The sequence below is a fragment of the Arvicanthis niloticus genome, chromosome 10, assembly GCF_011762505.2.
Source record: "Arvicanthis niloticus isolate mArvNil1 chromosome 10, mArvNil1.pat.X, whole genome shotgun sequence".
NCBI lineage: Eukaryota > Metazoa > Chordata > Mammalia > Rodentia > Muridae > Arvicanthis > Arvicanthis niloticus.
This window is the reverse complement of record NC_047667.1, coordinates 42,408,263-42,422,346: the sequence shown is the minus strand read 5'-3', so window position 1 is coordinate 42,422,346 and position 14,084 is coordinate 42,408,263. Positions and strand designations below refer to the sequence as shown.

Sequence of the window (14,084 nt, the reverse complement as noted above, 5' to 3'; positions counted from 1 at the left end):
TAATTGATTTTATGGTCTTCATAGCCAGAAATTCATTTTCAGTTAAGCTGAATTTCTTTCACACCATCACAGTTATTAAGAGTAAATCCTGCCAAAGTGACTTTCCTGCATATCCTGTTCTGTAGTAGAGACTGCAGTGCCGCTGTCTGTGCCTTACCTCCTCTGTTCAAAGTCAGCCACTTATCCATAACAGAGTGTCTCACCCTAAAATAAAAATATTACTCTTAATTTCTCAAATAAATACTAGCTTTAGTGTATAGCATTATTTTTAAGTTTAACTTTTCATATGGATGTTTATGGGGCTACTGAGGGACCTCAGTACCTGTCACTCAATGATGCAAGCCTCAGACCTTAGGCTGACTCTTACTACTCACATAGGGCGGGAAGGAGAGAACCAGCTCCACAGTTTTTCTCTGACCTCTAGGGGTGTGTGTGTGTGTGTGTGTGTGTGTGTGCGCGCGCACATACACACACAAATCATAAAGACAACATAATAAAGATTGTAAAATAATGTTCATGTACACAATATAGCACTGGCTTTAGGCAATGATGTTTGTGATGAGCAAGTTATATATTTAGGAAGATAGGTAGGTAGAAAGACAGCTGTATTAACAGTTAAAGAAATAGAAGTCATGAATTGAAGATAGAACAGGGTGTATGTGGGAAGAGTAGGAGGAAGGAAAGGGAAAGGGAAAGGGGAAACAATGTAATTATATTTTAATTTTAGCCGGGCAGTGGTGGCGCATGCCTTTAATCCCAGCACTTGGGAGGCAGAGGCAGGCAGATTTCTGAGTTCAAGGCCAGCCTGGTCTACAGAGTGAGTTCCAGGACAGCCAAGGGCTATACAGAGAAACCCTGTCTCAGGGAAAAACATACAAACAAACAAACAAACAAATAAATAAATAAAATATAAACATTTTTAAAAACTGATGGTGATATATATCAGCAGTGATACTGAAGAAATAGTAAAGGACTTTTGTCTTTACTTGCTGCAGCTACACACTCATTGTGTCTATGAAGGAAGGAGATCATAGCAACCTTTGAATCAAATATTCTAACAGTACAACCTAAATATACACTATTTTAATACTTACATGATACTTAGAGGGATGGTGGTAGGAAAATGCTGACAGTCTTTCCTGTAATTACACCATTGTGATTCAAGGAGCAAGAAACCTTGTATATACAGAAAAAGCACTGTATTTCATAACACACAAGTAGTCTTGGTTTGGAGCTGAGTGGATATGTGTGTTCACAATCAAGGCTCAAATGAAGTGCAATGCACCCTGGATGAGCACTATCAAATTAACTACTGGTTCATTGTCTTGCTTGATTTTTTAAATTAAATTTTGGTTATTACATGTTCAGAAAGCTTTTACTGTTGTCAGCTAGATGTTTTGAAAACTCCATATTACAACTACATAATACCATCTGATTGTGACCGAGAGTTTAAAAGGCTGTATAAATATACGTCACCTGAAGGTGACTTGAAGTCTATGGGTGTTTGTATAGGTCACCTGCAAATATTACTCTATCTGGTAGAAACACTTGCAGATTTGGTGTCATGGAACCAGTCCTTGTTGTACTGAGGTACAACTGTATATGTCTAACAAAAACACATCTATCCAGAAATAGTCTAGTTTTTAACACATGATACATTAGTTTTAGTGTGGTTTGGAAAAACTTGTAGAGAAGTGATAAGGTTCAGTGGGAGACACAGCAAGCACAACCTCAAGCTCTAATTCCAGTCCAGTTTGTGTAGGAAGTTGTAGAACGAGGAAGTTAAATTTTTAAAAAAAAACTGCATTTATTTAGTGTGTCCACATGTACCTCAGTGTGTTTGTGGAGGTCAGAGGATAACTTGGAGGAGTTCTTTTTTCCCACCATATTGGTCTTGGGTATTGAACTCCGATTGTCAGGTTTGGCATCAAATGCTTTTAGCCCTTTGCTGGACCCCCAGAAATGTTTCTTACATAGCTCTTTTAAAATAAGATACATAACACAAAAAATCAGTTTTGTTATCTGTTTATTTACGGGCTAGGGGTAGATCCCAGGGCCTCATGCATGCAGGCAAGCACTTTACTAACTAGACTGTATCCTTAGCCCCAGCATTTACTCTCTTAGAATGTGTCGTTTTAAGTGTAGTCACAATGTTGTAAATCATCCCTATATAATTCCAGAACATTCTTGTCATTCCTTAAAGACGTGCAACCCCTTATTCCCCTCTCTACAGTTCTCCTTCCCTGCTGCTAATATACTTCTGTCTCTGGTCTCCCTGTTCTGGATAGTTCATGTAAGTTTTCTGTGTGCCTGAGACTCCATTCTGTATATATGTCTGTATATACAGCACGCTACCTTTGTTTACCCATTCATCAACTGATAGACATTTGGCTGATAAGAGGATATGTTTATTTATGTATCAAGGTTTTGTGTAGGTACTTTATGTTCAATGCTGTTAGATATATACCTAGGATCATTGTTGCTGATCACATAGTAAATTCCGTTGTTTTTGTTTGTTTGTTTGTTTTTTTGGGGGGGGTTGGTTTTTCGAGACAGGGTTTCTCTGTGTAGTCCTGGCTGTCCTGGAACTCACTCTGTAGACCAGGCTGGCCTGGAACTCAGAAATCCGCCTGCCTCTGCCTCCCAAGTGCTGGGATTAAGAGCATGCGCCACCACCACCCGGCAGTAAATTTCGTTTTTTTAAGTTTTTGAGAACTCCAAACTGTTTTCCAAATTCATAATAATTGTACTGTTTTATGTTTTTACTCTTAGTGACTCTACATTGTCTTATGAAAACAAAGGGTACAGTAACAGTTTTACAGGGAGGAAAGTTTGAGGTAAAATGCACAGGTTTTGGGCCAAAATGTTTTCTCCTATCACATTCTACATATCTTATATAATGTTTTCCCTAGAAATTCTAGGGAAGCAAATTAGTATAATCAAGAAAAATTTAGACTTCAATAAAATGATTCAATATTGAGCATGGTTATCACTTTTTAATACAAGATTAGTAGATGCGGGGTTGGGGATTTAGCTCAGTGGTAGAGCGCTTGCCCAGCAAGCAAGACCCTGGGTTCGGTCCTCAGCTCTGGGGGGAAAAAAAAAAAAAAAAAAAAAAGATTAGTAGATGAATACATTTTATTTTATTTTTAGATTTTTAAAAAGCTTTATATGTATGGTGGTTTTGTTTTCATATATATCTTTAACCTGATTGGATAATGCTCTTTCCTTACAGAGAAGTTGGCAGAGGCTCAACGCAGGTTTGCTACACTTCAGAATGAGCTTCAGTCATCACTGGATGTGCAGAAAGAAAGCACTGGTGTCACAACATTGCGACAACGCAGAAAGCCAGTGTTCCATCTGTCCCACGAGGAGCGTGTCCAACATAGGAATATTAAAGACCTTAAACTGGCCTTCAGCGAGTTCTACCTCAGTCTCATCCTGCTGCAGAACTATCAGGTGCTTAGTTTTACCCTACAGATTGGCATTGTAAAATAAGATTCCAGTAAGTGAATTACCTTGATCTATATTGAATCCCCTAAAGACTGAAATAATTTTTATTCTTGGGGGCTCTTGGAATTAAGATGTCTTTGTGGAAAAACAAAAACTAACAACAATGTATTAGAAGAAATAAAACTATTAACAAGACTTGTTTTTAAGCAGTTTGTGTGTGTGTGTGTGTACACACGTACACAATCTTTTATAGGGATGGCTCAGCAGATACAGCACTTGCCATTCAAGTCTGAGCACTGGAGTTCAGGTTCCCTGAGCCCATATAACAGCCAGGCAGGCATGCAGCCCCCTATAATTCCTACATACAGGAGATAGACAAGAATTTCCCAGAGAGTATGGTTAGCCAGACTAGCAGAAGCAGAGAGCTCTTGGCTCAGCAAGACAGCCTGCCTTAGTAATATAAAGTGGATAGCAAGTGAGGAAGATACTCAAATCAGCTTTGAGCCCCCCACACACGCACACTTAGTTTAAAAAAAAAATTATGCAGTACTTAGGGGTATCTTATGACTCAGAGACTAGCAGTTTGCTTCATATTTAAACTCTCTCTCTCTCTCTCTCTCTTTTTGTTTTTGTTTTTGTTTTTGTTTTTCGAGACAGGGTTTCTTTGTGTAGTCCTGGCTGTCCTGGAACTCATTCTATAGACCAGGCTGGCCTCGAACTCAGAAATCCACCTGCTTCTGCCTCCCAAGTGCTGGGATTAAAGGTGTGCGCCACCACCGCCCGGCTAAACTCTTTTATGAACAAAAATAAATGTCTGTTACAATGTTGATTATGTAAGTCTTTATATTCCTAACCAATAGCTAAAGTTCAGAAAAGTATTGGATCTTTCTATAACAAGCACTAATAAAACAAAGAAAAGCAACTGGACAGCTAACATTTTTGCAACTTGCCATAATAAAACAAAAGAGCTTCTCTCTTTAGTTTGCCACTAAAAGAATTTCCATTTTAAAGTAACCATATAAAAAAATTAAGTTCGATTATACTAGCTAGATACAAAGGCTAAAATTCTAGGCTGCTATATCAATATTTTTTAAACCTAGTATGAAAATTTTGAACATCCATATTTGCTAAAATAAATCCTAATTCATGCATTTGTAATTTGTTATAATTACAAAACAGGTCAATAATAAACATTTACATCTTTGAGTCTGATATACCACTTTGTATTTATTTTCTGGACATAACTTACAATGAATGGATAGTTCATCGTAAGACAACAGGACATCTAAAAAGTAAAAGTTCCACAACAAATGTTTACCTGTGGTGATGGTGACACAGCTTGATTTATTGAATACTTGTCTAGCATGCATGAAGCCCCAGGTTGGGTCTGCTTAAAATTGGCTGTTGTGGCACATGCTAATAATTCTAACACTAGTCAGATGGAAGCAAAAGAATCAAGAGTTCAAGACCATCCTCAGCTATATAGGGAGTTGAAAACAGATTGTGTAGGCTTTAAGACTATCTCAGAATAATAAATAACGTCTTCTCTGTAATGTTGGGTTGTTTGTTTGTTTTGTTTTTTGAGGCAAAGTTTCTTTGTGTAGCCCTGGCTGTCCTGAAGTACTTCTGTTAGACCAGGCTGCCCTCAAACTCACAGAGATCTGCCTGCCTCTGCTGGGATTAAAGGTGTGCCCACACTTACCAGCAAGTGTTGTAATTTTTAAATACAAAGTACTTGAAATCCATATCTACAATGATCTAAGTTATTATTAAGTATACCTTTCCCATCAATTTCATAATTTTCTTTGATGATTTAATGTTGTAACATTTAAAGAAGAACCCAGTTGAGAAATAATTCAGCAGAAAATTAATAATGTAGGAGAAATAAATGATAAATTTCTTTGTTTTCATTAGATTCCCCAGGTTAATTGGAAACTTGAATTCCTCCTTCCTTGGCCTTCTAAGTGCCTGGTTAATTAGCCACAAACCTAGGCCTCTTTTTTTTTTACGTTTTTCCCCCATAGCTTTGTAATTTAATTTTTAAAAATTCATATCAATACCTAAATATTAAAAGAAATAAAATGCTTTTCCACAGGTTTTTAATTTAGTATTAACCTAGTGCTTAACTATTCAGAGCACTTGCTGCTCTTCTAGGGAACTTGAGTTCATTTCCCAGCAGCCACATCAGGAGCTTCACAAATCTCTGTTAACTGCTGTCCTTTTCTGGCCGCTACAGGCACCTGTACATGTGTGACATACAGTTACATAAACACATATGCAAAAATAAAAATAAATCTTTTTTTAAATAATAGGAAATATCCATATTTTCAGCAACTTTTTGTGTACGTAAATACATATGCAAAAATAAAAATAAATCTTTTTTTAAAGTAATAGGAAATATCCATATTTTCAGCAACTTTTTGTGTTGAACAATTATTAAAACAAACAAACAAAAAAACAAGGAGAAAACACAGACATTTGTAAGTCACCATGTAGGTGCTAGGAATCCTGGGATTTCTTCAACAACAAAGGCTCTTAACTGCTGAGACAGCTTTCCATAATTATTATAATTATTATAAAAGTTATAATAACTGTAAAAGTTCTGTTCTAGAGCTGGACAGATGATCCAGTGCTTAGGAGCATGTGCTGCTGTTCCAGAGGAACTAATGGTCTCTGAGGGCACCACACACACACTGTGCATTTATATCCATGCAGGCAGAGCTCACACATAGATACAAATAAATGGATATTTTTTAAATTCTGTTTTATTAATTTTGTAAGAAAAGATTTCTATTTAAAAAATTTTAAATATATATATTTTAAAATATGTATGTATGTATGTATGTATGTTGCCTGGTCATCTGTATGTATGTTGCATACATGCGTATCCATACAGACCAAAGAGAGCATCAGATCCTCGGAACTGGAGTTACAAGCAGTTGTGACTGTCTGATGTAGGTTCTGGGAATTGAATCCATTCCTCTGCAAGAACACCACATATACTTAAACATTAAGCAGTCTCTTCAGAATATATTTGTTTTAAAATGAGGAAGAGAGCAAAATCGTAAGGCCAAGAAAAGTGTTTTTCATGAAAACATAAAGAATTAACTTAGATTCCTAAGACTAAAGTAAAAATCCCAGGTCGGGGAGGTAAACAAGAGGATACCTGGGGAGTATTGGCTAGCCAGTCTGACCAGATGGTGAGCTTCAGGATCAGTGAAAGACCCTGCCTGAACGAAAAAAGGAAAGATGGGGAAATCTTAAACATACATGCACGAGTATATACTACACTGCACACATACACGAACACACATAACACACACACACCAGTTTCATCATGCATTATGGTACGAAGAATAGATTCTAACAAATGATCAAGAAACCTTAGCAAAAACAGACAACCTTATGTAAATCTAATCTAGACCCTCGAATCCATGCTTTCCTGCCATTTCAGTCGATGAGCACAATTGACTGGGGTGTAGGAAAATTCAGTCTTTTGATTTTGTGGAAGCTGAAGGAAGGCAGAGCTTCCACCCATTGTCGCTGTCTATGCAGTGGTCCTTTCTGCCTTTCCGCTGGCCTCTCCTCCTCCTCACTTTGATCCCTAAGCTGAGATGAATGGAAAGAAAGCGAAAGTTAAGAGAACTAGATACCTGTCTGTAGTTCATGCCTGTAGCAGTGAAAATCTCTTCTTTACGATTCAAAAAAGAAAGAAAAAAGAAACAAGCCATTAAAAGAAATGGATTCAGTGACTGATGAACACAAGACTTTTTCTAAAAGGACTCTTTTGGCCAAAGCAGTAAAACAACCCATTTTGAAATGGTTATATGTGGAAAAGTTTGGAACTTAGGATTTTTATTAATTTACTTGGAAGAAAAATAAGAACTTGTGACCAGAGAGCCTTACCCCTGTCGCCAGTGTGGGGATACTTCTAGAAAGGTCCTGGTGCTCCTAGGCTCTCAGTATTTGCTCAGTCAGCTCAGTCAGTGTCTACTGCTTCACTGTTTTAATCTTCTTTAATGTTGCTACTAATGATAATTGTATTTCCCTTTCCTTCCTATAGAATCTGAATTTTACAGGGTTTCGAAAAATCCTTAAAAAGCATGACAAGATCCTGGAAACATCTCGTGGAGCAGATTGGCGAGTGGCTCACGTGGAGGTGGCCCCATTTTATATTTGCAAGAAAATCAACCAGCTCATTTCTGAGACTGAGGTACAACACCTGCTTGTTTGCTATATATGTTCAGTTTCTTCTGTGTGTATTTTAAAGAAGTAATTCACCATTTTTGTCCTGCAGGCTTTTGTAAATTGCTGGCTTAGAGTACCTATGCTCTCATTTAAGGTCTTTCTCTTCCTTCTCAGTATACTTTTCAATGGGCTATCAAGACATTATACACATGTGTATGTGTCCGTATCCCTTTCATTTAGAATAACTTATACAAAACTTGGTCATTTGTCTTTTAGGCTGTGGTCACCAACGAACTTGAAGATGGTGACAGACAAAAGGCTATGAAGAGATTACGGGTCCCTCCATTGGGAGCTGCTCAGGTTAGTACTTGCTTCTAGTGCTTTGTTGCCTTTTGCATATTTAATAACACAATATTGTTGTTGTCTGGTATCATTACCTTAAAAGGTTTTGTAAGTAGTTGCTACTATTCTCATTCAAAAAAAAAAAAAAAAAATAGATTCCAGGATCCAGGCATGGTGGCCTGTTTTAATCCAGTGTTTAGGAGGTTAAGGCAGGATAAGCACTAGCTCAGGGCCAGCCTGTATTACATTCTAAGACCCTGTGTCCAGGAAAGAAAAGGGGACGGGGAAAGGAAAGAAAGGAGAGAAGGAAAAAGTCGATGTGAGCCTTCATATTGTAATAAATTGCAGAGCCCGCCCTTTTCTGTTGGTGCTGCCCCCCAGCTCCCTCTACTTCTTATACATACTTGCTTCTTGGTATTATCAGCTGAGATGAAGCTTTTTGGTGTTGTTCATGATATGGGAGATTTAGATGTACTGGGTTACCATATAGCTTTTTCCAAAACAATAGTTATGCCCCTTGTAAAAGAGGAGGGTAGGGGGGATTTATTAAATGCTATTTATATAGCATTTAAGTCATATCTCTGTCTCATAAAACATGTCTCAATAAATTAAAATAATCTTTTTCAGAGTATTTTATGTGATAACAGTGTATTAAAATTAATAATGAAGAGTTTATATATAATAACCAACATGTATGAAAAATTAGAATTAATGACATACTTAACAGGAAAACACTGAGACTTCCCTTAAAAGACCAGGAACAAACTGTATAGTCATCTTTGCACTGTTATTGAACCTTCTCCCGGTGATTATAGCCAATGTGATAAGGTCAGAAAAGGACATAAAAGGCATTCCGTTTAGAATGAAAGAAGTAATAGTGCTGGAGGTTTTGTTTATTGCTGTTTTGTTTGTTTGTTTATCAGTGACTTGATGATCTCTATAGAGAATGCAGTGCTCCATATACCTACTACAGCTAATCAGGGGGTTAGCGAGCTTGCAGAATATAGTGTCATTTACAAAGGCTCGAGTGTGACTGCACATCAAGTACAATGGAAAGTAACAAACTTTCTCAATAATGCCACAGAAATAAGACGTGTATAGTAATAGTTCTGGCAAAAGATGTGGAAGACCTTTACTTTAGAAATTACAGAACATTGCGGAAATAAACTACAGATTGTTTAAATGAAAGGCATATGAATTATTGGCATATTGGGTAAGCTCAGTTCTTTTAGGAAGCTATTTCTTAATTTTAGATATACAGAATAATCCATCTAAAAACTGTCAGTAAGGGTGGTGGTGGTGGTGGTGGTGGTGGTGGTGGTGGTGGTGGTGGTGGTGGTGGTGGGTGTGTAGATTGGTAAGCTAGCTTTAAAATGCATGGAAATGCAAAAGACCTAGTAGCCAGTATATCTTAGGAACAAATTAAAAGGTTGAAATTTTAGCACTACCTATTATAAAACCCCATTAAAGCTGAAGTAATCAAGGTAGAGCCATGATAGACAGACACTTCAGTGGAACAGGATAGAATCTAAAAATAGACAAATATATGTCTACAGCTAATTTTCAGTACAGACATAAAGGATGCCAGTAGAGGAAGAATAATGTGTTCAACAAATAGCCTGGGCAGTTGGATTCTCTATGCAAAATGAAAGTAAACCTAAAACTACAAAGTTTTAGAAGAAAATACAGGAGACAAGTCATGGCAACTTTGGGAGACTCAAAGGCTTCTTAGAAATGACATCAGAAGCACCTCATCAAAATAATAAACAGATCTTCAAAATACTTTGTTAAGGAGAATGAAGAGTATTCAACTAGAAGAAAATATTTATAAAAACATGTTTGATAAACAACATATTTTACTAAGAATATATGGAGAACTCCAATACTTAGTAGTGAGATGATAACCTGAACCTCATCAGTGCTGTGCAGGCAGAAAATGGGAGCTGGGCAAGGTGCTCAAGGCCCGCGGGTCTGGCCTGCCCGTCAGGATGTGAGAACTAAAGCACAGAGAGATGCTCACACCCGTGCCTAGAGGAACAGAGTCCATCTCCTCTACTGCTGCTGCTGCTAGCGCTTAGTTGACAATGCAGATAGCTCTTGTGACAAGTAATCAGAGTTTCAATGTGGTGTGTGTGTGTTGTGTTGTGTTGTGTGTGTCTGTGTGTGTGCCTTTCTGTCTCTGTCTGTGTGCCTGCGTGTATCTGTGTTTGTTAAGACCTAATAAAGTCTACTCTCTTATCCTTAAGACTAAAAAATCCATAAGTTTATCTCTCTATCCTTCATCCCTTTATATTAAGGACTTTTCTGTTTGCTTTAGAAAAAAGGTAATTTTAAGGTTAATTATAGCTATAAACTATAACTATTATAACAAAGAATATAATTAAGCCCATTGCACTGGAGGTTTTTATATGTCCATCTCTTAAGAACTCTAGTATAGCTTTAAAATTTTCATTTTAGGGTCTGGAGAGATGGCTCAGAGATTAGGCATGCTTATTGCTCTTGCAAGGGACCCTATTTTGGCTTCCAGAACCTATACAAGAAATGCAAATACACCTTAACTCCAGTTTTTAGAGGGATCTGTGCTCTGTGGCCTCTGTGATGCCAATACACCCATGCTGCACATAAACTTAGACATACATGTAAATAGAAGAATAAACAAATAAACCTTTAAATTTTTTATTTAAGTTTTCTCAGTACAAAAGCACAAGTGTTGCCAGAAAGTACATGTTCTTGTCTTTTCTATTGACACTCATTACTCATAATACCAAAAAGTAAACTCTAGTTGAGTAATTTTGACGTAGAGGTAAATACATTTTATAAAAATTTAATTGCAAATTGCATTCTAAATCATTCAGAGAAAACCTACTTCATTGTATTAATCTGAAGCCTGAGATTAACATCTTATTTCATGACTTCTCTTTCTCTCCCTCACCACCTATCTCCCTTCTTCCCACTCTCTCCTTCTTTGTCTCTCTTTGTCTCTCTCTGTCTCTCTCTTTTGTGTGTGTGTGTGTGTGTGTGTGTGTGTGTGTGTGTGTGTGTGTGTGTGTGTGTGTGTTTTGACCAGAGGTGGACATTGGGTGTGTTCCTTAGTTACTTTCTTACTTTCCACCCTTTTTTTTTTTTTTTTTTTAAGACAGTCTCTCAGTGAACCAGGAGCTCAACAGTTTGTCTAAATTCACTGTCCAGGGAGGTCCAGGAATCTGTCTGCCTTTGCCTACCTGGCACTGGAATTACAAACATGCACTGTGCCCAGTCTTTTATGTAGGATCTGCCTGGCTTTTTATGTGGGTATTGAGTATCCAACTCATGTCCTCATGCCAACACAGCCAGAACTTAACTGGATGAACTTTGCCCCAACCCTATGAGTCAGATTTCTGTGAAAGAACTCCATAGTGTCCTTAATCTAGTAATAGGATGGTGGTGTGAAATGATCCTCTGCCTCAGAGTTATAAAGGTTAGGATAATAAAGTATATTGTCCTTATACAACTTTGAGGTTTATGCTACTAAGTTACTCTACTACTGTGGCACATACTGCATGTGTCTGCTCTCTTCTCTTTTACTCAGAGTTCTGTTTTCTATCCACAGCCTGCACCAGCATGGACTACTTTTAGAGTTGGCCTATTTTGTGGAATATTCATTGTGCTGAATATTACCCTTGTGTTTGCAGGTAATTCTTAACTTTTTAATTCATTTGGTCTTACTATGTTTATGTCCTAGTTCAGTAAAGAATCAAACATATCTACCAAAACTACTGTAAGAAGTTTTGTGGGGCTGTTTCAAACATTTGTTTATTTTTTCTTTGGGATATAAATTTCAGAGCACAGACTTCTTATTTACTATCATTTTCTAGTCTTTAACTTCAGAAGTTTTAGAGTTCAGTTGTTAAGAACTTAACCCTGGGTCAGGAAGTTGGCTCACTGGTTAAAGATGCTTGCTGCCAAGTCTGACTTGCATGAGTTTTGTTTGACCCCTGTATGTTATAAGAAAACTGACTCCCACAAATTGGCCCCTGACATCTTTGTGTATGACATGGTATATGTGCACATGCACACATATACACACTAAGCAAAAAGTGTAATTAATATAAGAACTTGTTTTCTTGGTCATTGATGAAGATAATAAGTATGTTATATTACATTAAGTACATTAACCCTTATTTAGTCTGTTTATTATAGAGACCCCTCATGTTTCCCCAGGATCTGCTTATAACTGTTCTGCATGCAGTCTTTAGAGGCTTATCTATGTAGTTTTCAAAGCAGTGAAATCTAAAAGTAGGGCTGGGGTTGGAGATTAGGTGGTAATGCTTGCCTGGCATATATGAAGTCTTGTGTTCAGTCTCTAGCACTACATAAAACCAGGTGTAGTGGCACAAACCTATAATCTCAGCATTTAGGAAGGTGAGGCACAAAGATCAGGAGTTCAAGAATGAATTTCCTTAGCTTCAGTGTGTGTGTGTGTGTGTGTGTGTGTGTGTGTGTGTGTGTGTGTGTATGTATGTTTGAGGCCAGCCTGGGATAAATGAGGTCCTGTCTCAAAAAATAAAACAAACCCACACCCAAAGAAGTTAAATAAGGATTTCTATAAGAGCAACTATAGTCCCAGCATTAAGAAATAATACAGTGCCAAGCAACAGGTAGTCTTACGAAGCCTGCCTAAGAATTTGAACAGCCCTTCAGTAGCATTTCACTTAATCACGACTAGAAAAACTTCACATGCTCCACCTGTTTTTCTTATTAAATTTCTTCAGTATTTCTTTCCCAGTTTCTTTCCCAAGTCATAGTGTTCTCTGAAATGCTAGATAGTTCCAATATATTCAGTTCTTATATTTCTACTTTCTATGTTCATTTTCTGTCTAGGCAAATTATTCAAGCTTATGGCTACAAATACTATCTCTATGCTAATGACTTGCAAGTATATATTCTCTCTGCTCTGAAAAAGATCTAATTGGCTGTTTGGCTACCTAATAGGCATTTCCCCTTAAATAGACAAAATGACCCTTCTTCTTCTTTTTTTTTTTTTTAAGTTCCCCAGATAAAGCCCAAAATTTTAAGTCCCTGTTTATCCCTGTGTTAGCTGAAATCATCAAGTTAAAAAAAGAAAGGCTTACTTTGCCTCATGGTTGTAAAGACATTAGTTCTTGATCACTTGGCCTTGACACTTCAGGCCTGTGGCAAGCAGAACCTCATGGTGGTCACAGTGTTAGAGACAGGTTGCTCACTAAGCCTGACCTCTTCAAGTTTCTCCCTCCCAAACACTAGGAGACTGGGGGAGACACATGGCCTTTGGCCAAGACTTAGATTCCAAACAACATCCTTCATATTTTGTCACTTATATAAGGATCCTATTGCTGTGTCTTGATACTGTGAAGTTTCTCACTTACCTCTACATCCATTAGTACGGCCTTTGTCTCGAGTCATTTCTTGTTCACTGTACAGCAGTGTGCATCCACTGTAGCCCTCTTCTAACCACAAGTCTGTAGGGCCGTGGTTTTCTTTCTCCTTTCTCCTTTCCTCAGCCCCTCCCTCTCTCACCTAGTAAACAAGACCTTCAAGGGTATTACACTTCAGTTGTTTGTTACTTCCTATCCTGTCTTTCTCCCCTTTGTTCACTCAGTTGTAATTACTGTTCTTTGAACACATCTGTTGCTAAGGAGCTCTTTCCTAGGGTATCTGTCTGATTCTTTCCCTTCATTGAGATCTCTATTCAATGCTGTCTTTTCAGTGAGGCCTTCTGTGATCACCCTACACTAAAATAGTCTATTCTGTATTTTCCATCCCCTTAGCCTACATTAGTTTTCTTCAGATGCTTGTGACATGACAGTGCATCACGTACTCAGGTCCCTACTTCCAGCTATTATGTAAGCAATATTTGGACTTGATCCCAAACACCTCAATGCCTGGGCTTTTTTCTCTATAGTACTAGTACTATATGGAGCATAATAGGAGTTTAACAAGTATTGAGGAAGTCTGAGTGGACAGAAGAGAAAACCAGTTGAGATTAAACAATGTACAGAACTTTATTATTTCTTGCAAGCATTCTCCTCAGCATTGCCTGTTTTACATTATAAAGTTATAACCCTAGTTGCAAGGGCTTTTAC

General features: G+C 37.6%; 1 protein-coding gene across 1 annotated transcript in view; it reads left to right on the top strand.

Moving 5' to 3' along the window:
- The window catches only part of Xpr1 (xenotropic and polytropic retrovirus receptor 1), a 142,718-nt gene that overhangs the window by 78,126 nt on the left and 50,508 nt on the right, over nt 1-14,084 (top strand). The window contains exons 4-7 of the mRNA XM_034512918.2: nt 3,236-3,459; nt 7,517-7,666; nt 7,918-8,001; nt 11,573-11,654. Coding sequence (XP_034368809.1) covers nt 3,236-3,459; nt 7,517-7,666; nt 7,918-8,001; nt 11,573-11,654 — 540 coding nt within the window. The remainder of the gene's footprint in view (nt 1-3,235; nt 3,460-7,516; nt 7,667-7,917; nt 8,002-11,572; nt 11,655-14,084) is intronic.